The 16,065-nt window shown below is 41.9% G+C and overlaps 1 protein-coding gene across 6 annotated transcripts in view; it reads right to left on the bottom strand.

Annotated features, from left to right (window-relative positions):
• ANO4 (anoctamin 4) overlaps positions 1–16,065 on the bottom strand; it is a 302,354-nt gene that overhangs the window by 154,107 nt on the left and 132,182 nt on the right. For all 6 annotated transcript variants that reach the window (XM_080660952.1, XM_080660955.1, XM_080660953.1 and 3 more), the window contains one exon: positions 11,239–11,430. In XM_080660952.1, the coding sequence (XP_080517078.1) occupies positions 11,239–11,430 (192 nt within the window). The remainder of the gene's footprint in view (positions 1–11,238; positions 11,431–16,065) is intronic.

Below are 16,065 nucleotides of genomic sequence, written 5' to 3'. Positions count from 1 at the left end.
AAGGCAGACAAGCCGGAGAAGGAAGGGGCAGAAATGTAATGGGACACTTTCAGTTCACTTTCTCATAAGAACAAACACTATTTACAAGCGTAATGTCCACAGCTTTGTGTATGTCACAAAATTTCTCCAGCTTCTCTTTTATTTCAGCCAAAATATTCTGCCCCTAGAATTGAATTAGAATAAAAGAACAAATTCACTAAAAGGGAGCATGCCCAGTCTAACAGGTCACAAGATAGATATAAAACATTAAGTCAGGGTATATAAAAAATGAGGAAAAAGCCTTGGTCGGTTTGGCTCAGTGGACAGAGGGCCAGCCTGTGGACTGAAGGATCCTGGGTCAATTCCAGTCAAGGGCACAAGCCCAGGTTGTGGGCTCGATCCCCAGCAGGGCGTGTACAGGATGCAGCTGATCAACGATTCTCATCATTGGTACTTCCATCTCTCTCTCCCTCTCCCTTTCTCTCTGAAATTGATAAAAATACATTTTTTTTTTAAATGAGGAAAAAGATAAAATACACAAATTAGAAGCTAGAGTGAATGACAAGTACAAATAAAAGGTATGCATCTACATTCTAAAGCTTTGGAATGTTTCCCAGTGTAGGGAAGAAAAAAGAAAGCAGCTATCCATATCCACTACTCAGGAGTGTTGTATATTTGTTGTTCCATGATGATTTGTTGTTCCTAAATGTGTATTTTTAAAAACAGGTTTCTAATTGGAGTTTGTGTGATATGATTTTACTTTATTATAATTCTATGCTAAACAATTGGCTTTATATTTTCAACCAATAGCCAATAGTTCAACAATTTATTATAAAATTATGGATAGATAAGTATAGTGATGTGTTTTTAAGGTGAGAGCAGTGACTAGAGAAAGTCTAAATGATCCCATGCTGATGCTACACTGTTAGGAAATACCTTAATAATATTTATTTAAGTTGTATTACATTAATATCAGTATAGGATGTCAATTAAAGGCCGACTATACTCTGCCTGGGTCAGACACTAGCAGAACAGTCTATGCTATCCTGGGCACTGTGTTTTCAAAGAGGCAGCCATGAAATAAGACTGTTTCTAAGAGCAGAGTGGGCAGGATGGTAAAGAAACTGAAACACATGTCACTGAAGGAAGCATTGAAGAAACTAGGAAATGTTTCAGTTGACAAGCAGCTCAAGATAAGTTTTTTAACAATCAAGGATCATCATTTGAAAGAAGAATTAGATTTACTCTATGTAACTTCAGAATGCAAACCTGTATGGGTGGAATAGATTTGACAAACAGCAAATAATCATTTAGTAGTGGAACCCACTCTGAATAACTCAGGGGGTTAGGGAGGATGGGGAATACAAAGATAAATACAGTTCCCACCTTCCAGGAGAACTATAAAATCTAAAACCAGGTGGACCTTGATAAGGTTTCCAAGTTCTATAAAAGATCAATTCTGATCAGTGAGATCTAGAAAGGCTTTGGGAGGAAGTGGAATTAGGGTTATATTTTGAGAAATGAGAAGTAGAGATTAATCAGGGGAAAGGCCCTTCCAAAAAAAACAGGGAGGAGCTTGAGCAATGACAGAGAAATGGAAAGTAAAAGCCTACTTGAGCAACAGTGAAGAGCTGATGATGGTTCAAGTAGAAGCAGCAGGTTATGGAGTATAAAATGACATAACCAGGAAAAAACAGAGGGAGGTTACAGTGGAGAGGGACCACAAGGTTGCACTTTCTTCTGGATAGCCATAAAAATTTTTTAAGCAGAGGAGAGATAATGTTGATTATCATCTTTGGAGGAGAACTTTGGGGTGGTCTGGAAAAGTAACTAAAGAGAGCCATGGAAGGCGACTCTCCAACATCCAAAAACCTTCCATTGGGCCCCCCGAAATTATCTTCTCATCATCTGTCTTTTCTCAGATTGTTCCCTTCATCTTCTCTAATAAATGCCTGGTTGTTCCTGGAGGTCATTGCTTTCCTGTGGGATTTTCTGCTAAAGCCCTGACACCAGTGGATCTGGAGAAGGTATCTTCCTTGAGTCTCTTTTAGCATTGAGGTATAATAGATATATTATTAGCTTCAGCTGTACATAATAATAATTTGATATTTGTGTATATTGAGAAATAATCACCACAATAAATCTAGTTAGCATCCGTCACCATACAGAGTTACAATTTCTTTTTCTTATGATGAGAACTTAGAATATTTCCTTGAGTCTCAGTGCCACTCCAGACCATTGTTCTTCCTTCTTCCTTAAACACCCCCAGCTTTAAATCTCAGGTTGTTATACTATACTAGTGACCCAGTGCATGAAATTCATGCACATTAAAAGGGGATTAATTAGAGGAGATAATTTAATATTGCTATTTGCCCTTTCTCTATAATAGAAGTGTCAGAGATGAAAGAAAATTAGTAAAATGTATATGAAAACTTTCCTCCTGTCAGAGTCTGGGGCGCACCACGGGACCCAGAGTCAAGTCCCCGCCCACCCACATGCACCTCAAAATCGAATGAAACCCAGACCGGGCCGCCCCCCCCCCCCCCCCACATTGGGCTAGATCTAGACCCGGCCAGTCCCACCCTTTTCAAGCCTCAGGTCCCCTGGCCCAGTGCAAGGACAGGGGGCATGCCTGAGGTCCCCCAGCCCAGACTGGGGTGGGGGCGTGCCTTGAGGTCCTCCATCAAGCCCTGCCAGGTGGGGGACACGGCCTGAGATCCCCTGTCAAGCCCCACTGGGTGAGGGGCATGGCCTGAGGTCCCCTGTCAAGCCCTGCCAGGCGGGGGGGCGCAGCCTTAGGTCCTCCATCAAGCCCCGCTGGGCGGCAGCACAGCCTGAGTTCCCCTGACCCAGCACTGGGGGTGCACCTTGAGGTCCCCCGTCAAGCCCCACTGGGCAGGGGGTGTGGCCTCAGGTCCCCTGGCCTGGCACTGGGGCAGGGGGTGCGGCCTGAGGTCCCCCGTCAAGCCCCATGGGGATGGAGGCCTCAGGTCCCTGCTGACTGCTCGTTAAGGCTCCTTATGGGAAGTTGGCCTCAGCTGTGGATGCATCCATTTTCGTGATGGAGTGAAGGTCAATTAGCATATTCCCTCTTTATTAGATAGGAGCACTTTCTCTCCCTCATGACTGCATTCACCTGCTGCCTCCCAGGTCATGCTCCCTCATTTCTTGATGAGGTTAACTCCTGGCTTATTATCACTCTCCCAAAAACTATTCAATTCTTGACAATTTCAATATCTATATAGACAATCCTTTCTAAACCCTGGCCTCTCAGTCCTGAGAATTCTTTCCTCCAATGTTCTTGCCTTATTATAGTCACTCATTTCATATCCTAGTCTAGACTTGCTTATTGCTAATAATAGCATCCTCTTCCATAACATCAGTTATGCATGCCCTCTCTTATCACGTCCTCTTATCTTTCCAGCTCTTCCTCCCATTACCCTACCTCAACACCCTTTCAGCCCTCTTGGACCTCCAACCAATTGATTCTATCAGCTTTCCATTGTTCCTCACCCCCTTGATGTCTTGGCTTCCCTCTTTACAAAGCTTAAATAGCATAATCAATTATTATAATCATTCCCTCTCGTGCACCTGTGAATCCCAATCACTCTTTTCCTAATTCTTTGGCAATATGCAGCCCTGACTAAATCTAACCCCTCATCTATTCCACGTCTTCACTCATGTGGCTGAACAAGATTAAAGCAAAACACAACTATGGTAACTCCTACTTTAATCATAACCATAAATCTACAACAGCCCTTGAATGTGACTGGCAATCATATTTCTTGTTTAGCATACCATCATATCATCATACCATACAGCTTCCCATCTCTCTCCTTGGCTACATTCTCATTCTCAGCCATGACCTTGCTTCCCACATTACAAATAAAACTGACAGTGGGAAAAGAACTTCTTAGATCCTCATCACACTGCCAATATACACATACTGTCCCTTCCCATCTGTTATCACAAATAAACTATTCATGATTGTATTGTGCTCTGCTCTCATCTCTCTCACCAACGCCCACATCATGAATTCTCCCCTCTTTCCAACATCATGAATTAACTAAACAGTTGCTATTTTGAAAAGAAACTCTCCCTTGACTTTATTTCTCCTCCAGCTGCATCCCTATTTCTTCACTATCTTTCACAGCAAACTGCTCAAAAAAGTTGTCTGTATTTAGAGTATCCAATTCATACCCTTCCATGCTCCTTTAAATCTACTTTAATCAGGATATCATACCCACCACTTCACCAAAACTGCTATTAAAATCACCATTGATCTTCAATTTACTAAAATCAATGGCCAATTCTTAGCATTGGACTTACTTGACTTTCAGCAATATTTAACCTAGATAATCACCATTCCTCTCTTCTTGATAAACTTTCTTTACTTATCTTTCAAGACACATAATTTCTGGCTTCTTTTCATCCTTGCTGGGCATTCTGTCTTGGTCTTCTTTGCTGCTAATTCATGTTCTCTTTTACCTTTACTATTGGAGTACCCCAGATTTCAGCTCTTAATCCTCCCCCCTTGCCCATTTTTACTTCTTTCTTTTGTCATCTCTTTTTATCTCAGTGCTTCAAAGACCATTTATGTGTCAACAACAGTCATTTTATATCTCCCTCCAAGACCAATCATTCAAACTCCAGACATGTTTATCCCACCACTTACATGATCTTGCCAGTTTTTAATATTATCAGGTTCACAATCAGACTTCTGATCTTGGCCCTACTTCTGACTTAAAACTCACCAAATCTGTTTCTCCTACAGCCTTCTCCATTGGTTATCTATCAAATATATTCAGATAAAAAACCTTGGAGTCATCCTTAGGACTCCTTTCTCTCTTACCCCACATTCAATCCTTTGGGAAATCCTGTTAGCCCATCTTTAAAATACTTCCAAAGTCCAAATCCTCACCACCACTTCTGCACCACCACCCTGCTCCCACCCCCAATGATGAGAGCTACCATCATCTCTTGACTAGATTGTTATGGTGGCCTCCTCTGTGACCTTTCTCCTTTCTCCCTCTCTATCTATATAGTCTATTCTCAAACAGTAGCCAAAGTGATCTTGTAAAATATAAGTCAGATCATAGGATTCTTTTTCTCCAAACTCTGTAAGCGCTCTGATTTCACACAGGATTCAAAGTCCTTACCGTGAACTAGAAGGCCCTGCACAATCTGCTCCCACTGGCCTCTCTAGGATGATGTTCCCCCCTCACTTCAGGCTCAGGGTCTTTGTGCTGATCCTCAGATTTCTAGACTCATCGCTGTCCTAGGCCCTATCCACTGACCAGCCCTCTGCTGCAATGAACTTGTCCATTTACATGGCTCTCGGCTCCTTCTAGTCTTTTTTTTTTTTTAAATATATTTTATTGATTTTTTACAGAGAGGAAGGGAGAGGGATAGAGAGCTAGAAACATCGATGAGAGAGAAACATCGATCAGCTGCCTCTTGCACACCCCCCAATGGGTACGTGCCCACAACCAAGGTACATGCCCTTGACCAGAATCGAACCTGGGACCCTTCAGTCCCCAGGCTGACGGAGAGAAAGGAAGGGAGAGAGAGAAACATTGATGTAAGAAAGAAACATCAATTAGTTGCCTTCTACATGTGCCCCAACTGGGAATTGAACCCACAACCTAGGTATGTTCCCAGACCAGGAATCAAACCCATAACCTTTTGGTGTATGGGAGGATACTCCAACAACTGAACCACCTTGCCAGGGTGCTCCTTCTAGTCTTTGACTGCACATGTCCATGAAGTGGCCTACCCTGACCACCTTATTTATAATTTCAATATGCAATCCTACTACTTGATTCCCCTACTTTTTCTTTTACCCATAATACTTATTCTCTTCCTAAACACTATATAATTTATCTATTAGATTCTCTGAGGTCAGGGACCTTTGTTTATTTCATTGCTGTATCACAAGTACTTGAAGGCTAGGCCTTCAACAAATATTTGTTGAAAGAAAGGCAGGTAGAACAATTTAGAAAACTACTATAATTTGTCAGTGATAACCCAATAAAGCTGGAAAAATTTGTTTATTAAAAAAAGCTATTGTAATAATCTGAAAAACAGCTGATGATGGTTCAGTTCAGTCCTACCCTACTCATATTTATTGGAGATACAATATATATGATCCAGACTTCCCACCCTTGAAAACCTTATGGTGGAGAGATAGGTAATTTTAAAAATGTTAACATTTAATGTGGCAAAACCAAGGCATCCTAGAGAGAGCAGCATGAGCAAAGGTTGGGAGACATGAAATTATACCAGGTGTTTGAAGAGCTGAACACAAGTCAGTCTGAATAGACGACTGATTAATCTGATTAATGGTCTAGTTCAGTGGTCGGCAAACTGCAGCTCTCGAGCCACATGCAGCTCTTTGGCCCCTTGAGTGTGGCTCTTCCACAAAATACCACGGCCTGGGCGAGTCTATTTTGAAGAAATGGCGTTACAAGAAGTTTAAGTTTAAAAAATTTGGCTCTCAAAAGTAATTTCAATCATTGTACTGCTGATATTTGGCTCTGTTGACTAATGAGTTTGCCGACCACTGGTCTAGTTGATGTGCCAACTTGTCTAGACTACAGTTACTCAATGAACACTAGGTATTGCTGTGATGTTATAGAAATCTGTAATCAGTTGAAATTAAGTTAGGAAGATTATCTCAGAGCAGTGGTCGGCAAACCGCGGCTCGCGAGCCACATGCAGCTCTTTGGCCCCTTGAGTGTTCTAACGCCACTTCTTCAAAATAGACTCGCCCAGGCCGAAAACCGACTTCTGCGCATGGGCCATGAAGTTTCAATCACACTGTACATGTGCTCCCACATGCGGTATTTTGTGGAAGAGCCACACTCAAGGGGCCAAAGAGCCGCATGTGGCTCACGAGCCACGGTTTGCCGACCACTGTCTTAGAGAATCTGAACAGAACTGATCCAATCATCTGAAAGGCCTTGAAAGCAGAGCTGAGGCTTCCCTGAAAAAGAAGAAATTCCACCTGTGAACAGCAGCTTCATCTGCGCCCAAGAGTTCCAGTCTGCCCTTCCTGACAGCCTGCTCTATGGATTTCAGATTTGCCTTGACAGAACTCACAATCATGAAAGCCAATTCCTTATAATAAATCTCTACTATGTTTCTTCCACTGGTTCTGATTTTCTGGTTAAACTTTGATTGATACATCAGCGTATAAAGTTTAAGGCAGAAGTAGGCAAAAAGGAAGGAAGAGAAGCAGTAGGGGCTAAATCATGAAGGGAACTTGTTTTCAACATGCTAAGAGGTTTAAACTTTACCATCTAGACAGCAGGACAAGCCAGGTGAATGACATGATCAGGACTGAAATGAACTATCCTGGATTTGGTATAAAGAACCTACTGGGGTCCTAACTGGTTTGGCTCAGTGGACAGAGCGTCGGCCTGCCGACTGAAAGGTCCCAGGTTCAATTCCGGTCAAGGGCATGTACCTTGGTTGCGGGCACATCCCCAGTAGGAGGTGTGCAGGAGGCAGCTGATTGATGATTCTCTCTCATCGATGTTTCTAAGTCTCTATCCCTCTCCCTTCCTCTCTGTAAAAAAATCAACAAAATATATTTTTTAAAAAAAGACTTTTATTTTAAAAAAATCCTACTGGGATGGGATGTAAGAAGAAGAGAGCAATGATGGAGATGAGAAATCCGGAAACTTGTATGCCAAAGAACTAAGAGAAGAACCCAGAAAGAAGACTGTTGTGGGAGCCAGGGAACATGGTTTTGGGAAGGAGTAGTGGTCCATTCCGGTCTGGTGCATCAGAAGAGTCTGTCACTTGGCATGCTAGGCCAATAAGAGGTCACTAAGGGCCTCAAGAAAAGATGTGGAGGAGCTAGAAACCAGATAGTGGTAGGTTGAAGAGTGGCTGGGGAGGGAGAGAGAAGAGGAAATGGTGTAGATTATACTTTGAGATGTTTGGCTTAGAAAGGAGAAGGCCAGAGATGGTAAATGAAAGAGAAAGTGGCAAATGAATATGATAGAAATGGGAGAGCTTAAGCCTATTTAATAACCTGAGAAGAAAGAACCAGCAGTAAGGGAGGAAGAAAAAGAGAATGAGAGGACACATTCTCCTGAGCAAGGCTCAAGAGAAGAGGGGTGGCCAAGGGCACAGGTGAAGGCTTATTCAAGATCATTGGAGGACATTTTTTGCTAAAAATGTAGGAAAGATGGGAAGGATGGGAGTAAAGAGGAATACATTTGGAGATGGAGAGTAAGGAATCTGGAGAGAGAGAGAGAGAGAGAGAGAGAGAGAGAGAGAGAGAGAGAGAGAGAGAATGGCATGACATGGCTAGAGATGGAGGCTTGGCTTTAGTTGGGGCTGGGTGGCCACCTGCCAGAACATTACACAGAAGAATCAGATGGACAGTAAAGTTGCCTTGTTCACTGATGTTTCCTCAGCATCCAAAACAATGCCTGGCATATAGCAAGCATTCAATAAATTGGTTGAATGAATGAATGAATACCTAAATGAGCTTCTCATTCAAACAAAGAAATAAACCTTTTTTTAAAAAATTATTTACTTTGGAGAAACCAAGATGGCGGCATAGGTAAACACCTAAACTGCTGCCTCGCACAACAATTTCAAAACTACAACTAAAAGACAAAACAGACATCATCCAGAACCACAGGAAAGCTGGCTGAGTGGAAATTCTACAACTAGAAGGAAAGAGAAAAGCACACGGAGACTCAGAGGAGCTGCAAAAGGCTGAGGTACAGAGACGCGCACACAGAGAGGACTGGCGGCTGAGTGCGTGGCTGGCTTTCTCAAGCGGGACGGAGACGGAAGCCCCCAACTGCGCTGAACTCCAGTTCAGGGCAAGACCCTGGGGACCCAGACTCATACGGGGGGAATCTGGACTGTCAGGAAAAAAGCACACTGAGACTCAGGGGAGCTGTGAAAGGCAGAAGTCCGGAGGCGCTCGCACGCAGAGAGGACTGACTGCTGAGTGCGCGGCTGGCTTTCTCAAGTGGGAGGGAGATGGACGCTCCCAACTGCGCTGAACTCCAGTTCCGGGCAAGACTCTGGGAACCTAGACTTATTCTGGGAGAAACTGGACTGTCTGGCAGTGGGCAAAACTCGAGGGCGGCTTTCTCTCAGAGGTACTTGCAGCGATTACCAAGGGACACTGAGACCCAGGGGCCTCCTAGGGCAGGGCTGACAGGAAGCCAAGGCTGTCTGCTCCACCCTGAGACTCCGCCCCATCCAAGCTGAGCACAGAGGCTTTTGTAATTTTGCAAGTCTTGTCTCATAAGGGTGTCTCCAGCACAGAAGTTCTCCTAGCATAGACACAGCTGATCCTCACAGCCAATTGGCCTGGAGATCAATTCCTCCCAGTGATACCAACAACAATCAAGACTTAACTACAACAAGGCTGTGCACACAGCCCACAAAGGGGTGCACCAAGAGTGTCTACCTCAGGTAACTGGGGAGGCTGAGCCACTGGGCCCTATAGGACACCTAGCACACAAAACTACTCTACCAACTCAGGGAAGCAGCCAAAATGTGGAGACAAAGAAACAGATCACAATTGAAAGAAATGGAGGAAAGCAAACGACTGGATATAGAGTTCAAAACCACGGTTATAAGGTTTTTCAAGAATTTTCTAGAAAAGGCCGATAAATTTAGCGAGACACTCGAGGATATGAAAAAAGACCAACTAGAAATTAAACATACACTGACTGAAATAAAAAATATTATACAGAGATTTAACAGCAGACTAGAGGACCGCAAGAATCAAGTCAAAGATTTGAAATACAAAGAAGCAAAAAACACCCAACTGGAAAAGCAAAAAGAAAAAAGAATCCAAAAATATGAAGATAGTGTAAGGAGCCTCTGGGACAACCTCAAGTGTACCAACACCCGAATTATGGGGGTGCCAGAAGAGAGAGAGCAAGATACTGAAAACCTATTTGAAGAAATAATGACCGAAAACTTCCCCCACCTGGTGAAAGAAATAGACTTACAAGTCCAGGAAGCGCAGAGAACCCCAAACAAAAGGAACCAAAGAGGACCACACCAAGACACATCATAATTAAAATGCCAAGAGCAAAAGACAAAGAGAGAATATTAAAAGCAGCAAGAGAAAAACAGTTAGTTACCTACAAGGGAGCACCCATACGACTGTCAGCTGATTTCTCAACAGAAACTATGCAGGCCAGACGGGAGTGGCAAAAAATATTCAAAGTGATGAATAGCAAGAACCTACAACCAAGATAACTCTACCCAGCAAAGCTACCATTCAGAATTGAAGGTCAGATAAAGAGCTTCACAGATAAGAAAAAGCTAAAGGAGTTCATCAACACCAAACCAGTATTATATGAAATGCTGAAAGGTATTCTTTAAGAAGAGGAAGAAGAAGTAAAAGGTAAAGATAAAAATTATGAACAACAAATACATGTCTATCAACAAGTGAATCTAAAAATCAAGTGAATAAAAAATCTGATGAACAGAATAAACTGCTGACTATAATAGAATCAGGGGCATAGAAAGGGAGTGGACTGACAATTCTCAGGGGGAAAGGGTTGTGGGGGTGCGGGAAGAGACTGGACAAAAATAGTACACCTATGAATGAGGACAGTGCAGGGGAGGTAAGGGCAGAGGGTGGGGTGGGAACCAGGTGGAGGGGAGCTATGCGGGGAAAAAAGAGGAACAATTGTAATAATCTGAACAATAAAAATTTATTAAATTAAAAAAAATAAAAATTAAAAATTATTTGCTTTGATATTGACTCGTTTTAACATTTTTTACTTGTTAAAATGCTTCCAAGAGCCTTGAAACATAATATAATCCCAATCATTTGCCCTATTCTTAGGAGGTTATAGGCAAGTCAAACCAGATATCTTGGGCTCCAACATGGGCATTTTCAGGTTGACCTTTTCCCTGGCCAAACCTAGAATAAATTATGAAGAAAATGGCCAAATCCTCTTTTGTTTTAGTATACAATAAGCTTTTTTGAACTAAGCAAGTTTATTCACTTAGATTTTCATTTAGATTCTACCACTGTCGTCAGAATGGAGCCTTCATCTTTCTGACACATCAAGCTCTCTCTCTACTCTTACTTGTCTTGTGACATTTATCAGTGATCGAAGTGAAGAAAGGGACAGACACAAGATTCTTTTAAAAAGCAAACTTAACTGGAATTATGGCATAATTCAATAATGAAAATATAACACAGGCTTTTTGATTGCTACTAACATGAGTCCCTGCTGCACTTTCCCCATGCCTTACCTGGGTGGAAGGCTTTGGTTTTCCCATTAGTGATTCCAGAAGAGCTTGCCTCCATTTTTATTGACCTCCTACTTGGTGGGAGTGAAGAATGCCTGACCACGGGCAGGCGACGTGACCTTGGGTGGCTTGCCACACTTCGCCGTTGATGGATTTGCAAACGCTTTTCAGCCCCATGAATAGATAAACTTAAACCTGGAATGAGAAATAGTACCATTATGTTGACTAAGTCAGTTCAGAAAGGCTAAAATGCCACATTATTTTCTGGCATGAAATCCAGAGAGCGAAAACAACTGAGTTTCAAATTCTTGAGGGGTGCAAGTGATGCTAGAATTGTGATTCCAACTGATTTTCACACTAAACAATATTTACTGAACACCGTTTCTTTCAAAAGTGGACAACCTCAGATATCATGACAAGAGTTTTATGAATAGGGATAGTCAATTTACATATTTCCAATAGTCCAATGAAGTCAAATATTAAAATGCTTTCCCAAATCCTGGAGAATATGCACATATTTGGCATGCCGCTGTCAGGGGCTATCAGTAGTAAGAAGTATTGTTGGGATATCTGGAATTTCAATAAAAATCAAAGAACCTTCTCCAGGGGATTCATGTAGAGGCCAGAGTTTAAGACTAAATTCAGATTTACACCTCTGATAACCTTATTAATTATGTGTATTTCTAGAGATATTTTATTTGGAAAAAATTCAAACATATCCAAAGCAAAAATAACAGTATAATGAACCCTATGAACCCACTACCCAGCTTTAATAAATATGAAAATTTTTCCATAAAGTTGAAAAAGAAAAGGATTTTTTCCAATCTTTTTTCATCTATATCACTCCTTTTGTTGATGGTTTGCTTTTAGGTGCCAAAATAGTTTGAAGCAAATTCCATACATTGTGTTAATCTCATCAAAAACAATATGAATTGCACCAATTTATATAGATTATATCAATATGGATCACATGTACTGATACATATAAAATATATCAAACTCTGAGTTCAAAAGATATTATTTAAAAAAACACATTGATCAACATTGGAAGTGCTAAAATCTCAATTCATTACTCAAAAAATCGATAAAGAGAAAGAATTAAGCATTTGTCCTGCCTATACTTCATTAACAACATTTCAAAGTAACCAAATAGTTAATAAGAGAAAATTCTTCACTCTAGGAGAATTCCAGCTAATAAATTCCTGATGGAAAGAGAATTAGAAAATCATTTTAGAAGCCTCAATGAAATAGGAAAGATGATTGATTTGTCCAAAGTAGTACTATGAGGTTGGAACTGGAATGCAAAGGCATGAATGACTGAATTCAGATCTGTTCTTTTAAAAAGAAAAAAAAAAAAGCCAAGGAAAGGTGACGGCCTTATTAATACCAAGTAGCTGGGGAGACCTGGTCAGGAAGCATGCTATTTGATAGGAGAAAGCTAAGCTTCACAAAATCACAGATTGCTGTTTTGTTTTTGTTTTTTTATTAAGAGGAAAATCTTTTGAAACTTGAAGGTAGAAATTTAAAGTTAGAAATTACTTTAGTGGTTAGCTAATTAATCTGGTGCCTTATACAGATGAGTAAACTAGGCCTGGCAGGGTAAAAATAGTCAATTTACATATTACTAGTAGAAGAAGGCTACGGTGGGAAGTCTACTAAAAACCCAGACGTGAGGGAAATAAAAAGCCTGCTCAGAGGTAAACTATAAATCAGTAATAATGGGTCATGTGAGAGGTCTGAAAAGTTATCTTAAATTTGTCCAAGGTGGGGGGAAAAATATGACCCCAGCCAATTTGTAAATTCTAACAAAACTTAAGAAAAGATGAGTCAAATCAGAACAGTCAGCATAAAGGAAGCATTAAACCAACCAACAGCCCAGTCATGTGGTTCAGTGGTTGAGTGTCAACCTATAAGTCAGGAGGTCACAGTTCGATTCCTGGTCAGGTCTCATGCCCTAGTTGCAGGCTCAATCCCCAGTAGGGGGCGAGCAGGAGGCATCCGATCAATAATTCTTTCTCATCATTGATGTTTTTATTTCTCTCTCCCTCTCTCTCTCAAATCAATAAAAACATATTTTAAAAAAAAAAACACAAAAAAACAGCCAACAAACAAAAACAACGCAATAGAGACAAACTGGGCAGTGCCCATCCAGGCAACAGCCTCAGAGCTCAAGAATTCCAAATACCCAGCCAGGCAGTCCTGACACAGTTTCACTTTCCTTTATCCACCTACGTGCCCTTGCTCTGACAGTGCTCACCAGACAGCCTTCAGACTAGGCTGTGGCTTCCAGTGCAGGGAGTAATGATACTAGTGTTCCCACCTACCCAGCAAACAGGGTTTTCAGTGCGGGATAGCAGTCTGGCATCCTGGGCATCTACACGTCTACCTCCCATGAACTGCTTAGTATGAGTCTGCCCCCAAGATCTCGTTTCCAAGCCCACATGCTGTGAGCCTGAGCTTGGTCTTGGGAAATTCACCCAGGTAAGGCCTCCATGCTGGATGACCCGTTGGGAGACAACTGGGCAGCCTTCCCTTCGCAATGCATGCCCTGGTCTGATGCGTAGGTGCCTGGGCAAGTGTGACCTTAAGCTCCTGCTGTCTCTATGGGCAGGACTAACACCACAGCATCAACCTGGTATTATTCCATTCCTCCATACTCCCGACCACCATTGGGTGCTCCACATTTCCACAGAGGTGCAAAATGAACATCTGCAGACCCATCAAGATTCCAGAAGAAGGCAGACAGGTGACAGATGAAAGGGCTGGGAGAGATGTTTTAACATCAACATCAGACAGTACATGCAGCCTCAGTCTGAGAAAATGAAATAGACTGCTCTCCCCAAAACACTTCTTCTTGTCCCTTTTGCAGAGGATTACTGGGTTGAAGGGACAAGGACTGTGAGTCACTGTGGCACTTCTAGCTCTTATATAACTCCCCTCAAGGAAACACAAAATGACAAATGAGAATAAAAATTACACAGTGGAAATAAATGGCATAGGCACTTGAAACTGTTGAATTCCATGTTTAATAAATATATACTAATGGAGATCATGGGGATATGTTAAAAAAAAAATCATGAGTATTACCAAGACAGCATGTATATGAGGAAAATGGGTATATTACAGGGGAATTTGGGAAGAACCCCTGATACCTGAGCAAATCTATTCAGGTACTCCAAGAATTAGGACTTCTCAGAGGTACATATAAAGGGCTTGGCCCATCAGAGTATATACAGTGGCCAAGTCCACAGAGGAGAGAGATGTATAAACAAGCAGTACACAAGACAGAAAATATACTTCATACATATGAAAGCATTAACATTTATAGAAGGTTCAGCAGTCACATCTTCAGAAATGAATCGTCAGCCAATAACTTGCATCATGCAATTTGTTCTTCACTTTAGGCACTGTGCTTAGATGTCAATTATTATCCCATTTATGCGGCAGCACGACCCTAAAAGACAGAGAACTGGTATCTACATTTTACAGATGGAAAACCTGAGACTTAAGAGGTGAAGTTACTGGTTCAAGGTCATACAAGTGATTAACTGGAATCTTAACCCCGCTCCTTTCCATTATACCATGTAGCCTAATGAATTAAATAGCAAAACACAGACTGATTGTTTTAAGTCTGTAGTGGTTCTGAATAATTTAACAAAGTAGGGTTGGACGGTATATTATGTATCAAGGAAGGTTTGGAAGGTACAGTATTCTGGCACTCCTTGGACCCAAACGCTTACAGAGCTATTGTTCCCACCACCACTCACCCTTTGCATCATGCTGAAGTGTCTTTTGGCTTCTTGACCAGCTATTAAAGTCCTTCTTCAGTAAGAACCAGCTTAAACCTTCACCTGGAAGTCCTTCCAGTTCCTCTGGCCCACAGTCAACACCCAGTTAATTACAATTAACCCTTATCACCTTATCACGCAACACCCTTGTAACTGTTGTCCTTCACCTGCCAGCACATGGATGTCCCATTTCTCCAACTAGCTCCAGAGTCTCTCAGGGCAAGGATCATATTGTACATATCTCTGATTCCTTCCTTGGCTCCGAATGAAGTATATTCATTACAGAGTTGTGGGGTGACAGTCTCCCTTCTGCCCCTTCTCCCCTGCATGTGACACTCTACATGGAACAAAGGCACAGGCACAGGCAGAGCACAGGGTCAAGAGCCAGTCAAGGAAAGACACTGAGCATGTTTACCTCTGCAACAAAAATTGAATGCAGTGCTTCCTGTTTCGCTACACCCTCATCATCTTTCCTAGCTTCCTTGAGGCCAGACTTGGCTGCCTTGCTGGGTGTCAGCAGGCAACTTCCTCTCCAACTCAGCTGGTAAGGTGGAGCCCAGGTAACATAAAGATTTTAATCTTCCCTCCATTCTATCTCAAAACATCTTTAAAAAATACCTTTCCCCCCCCCCTTAAGACCTATCATCTAATAGTACCTTACATGATAAAAAGATCTGAAGTCACACCTTTAGGGAGGAGAAGAGGGAAGTACAGTGTGTGGTTAAAATATGGGTGCTGGAGCCAGAGTTTCTGAGTTTACATCTTGGTCACACCATTTATTACCTGTTTTTCCTAGAGTAAGTTATTGAATCTTTTTGTGCCTCTGTTTCCTCACCTATACAATGGGATAACCACAGCTTATATCTCAGAGAATTGTAAGAAGGAATTAATACCTCTCAGGTTCTTATGGCAGTGCCTGAAAAACAGAAGTTGCTTGGGTGACAAGTTAGCTCTCACCTTTAGCTTCTATCACATCAATGACGACTTCTCCTCACTCTTCATTCTCACGCCCTTTAGGTCCTGGCATTTAGCATCATTACCT

The sequence above is a fragment of the Plecotus auritus genome (assembly GCF_963455305.1).
Source record: "Plecotus auritus genome assembly, chromosome: 3".
NCBI classification, from domain to species: Eukaryota; Metazoa; Chordata; class Mammalia; order Chiroptera; family Vespertilionidae; genus Plecotus; species Plecotus auritus.
The sequence above is the reverse complement of the archived record's forward strand: the minus strand, read 5'-3'. Positions and strand labels throughout refer to the sequence as shown.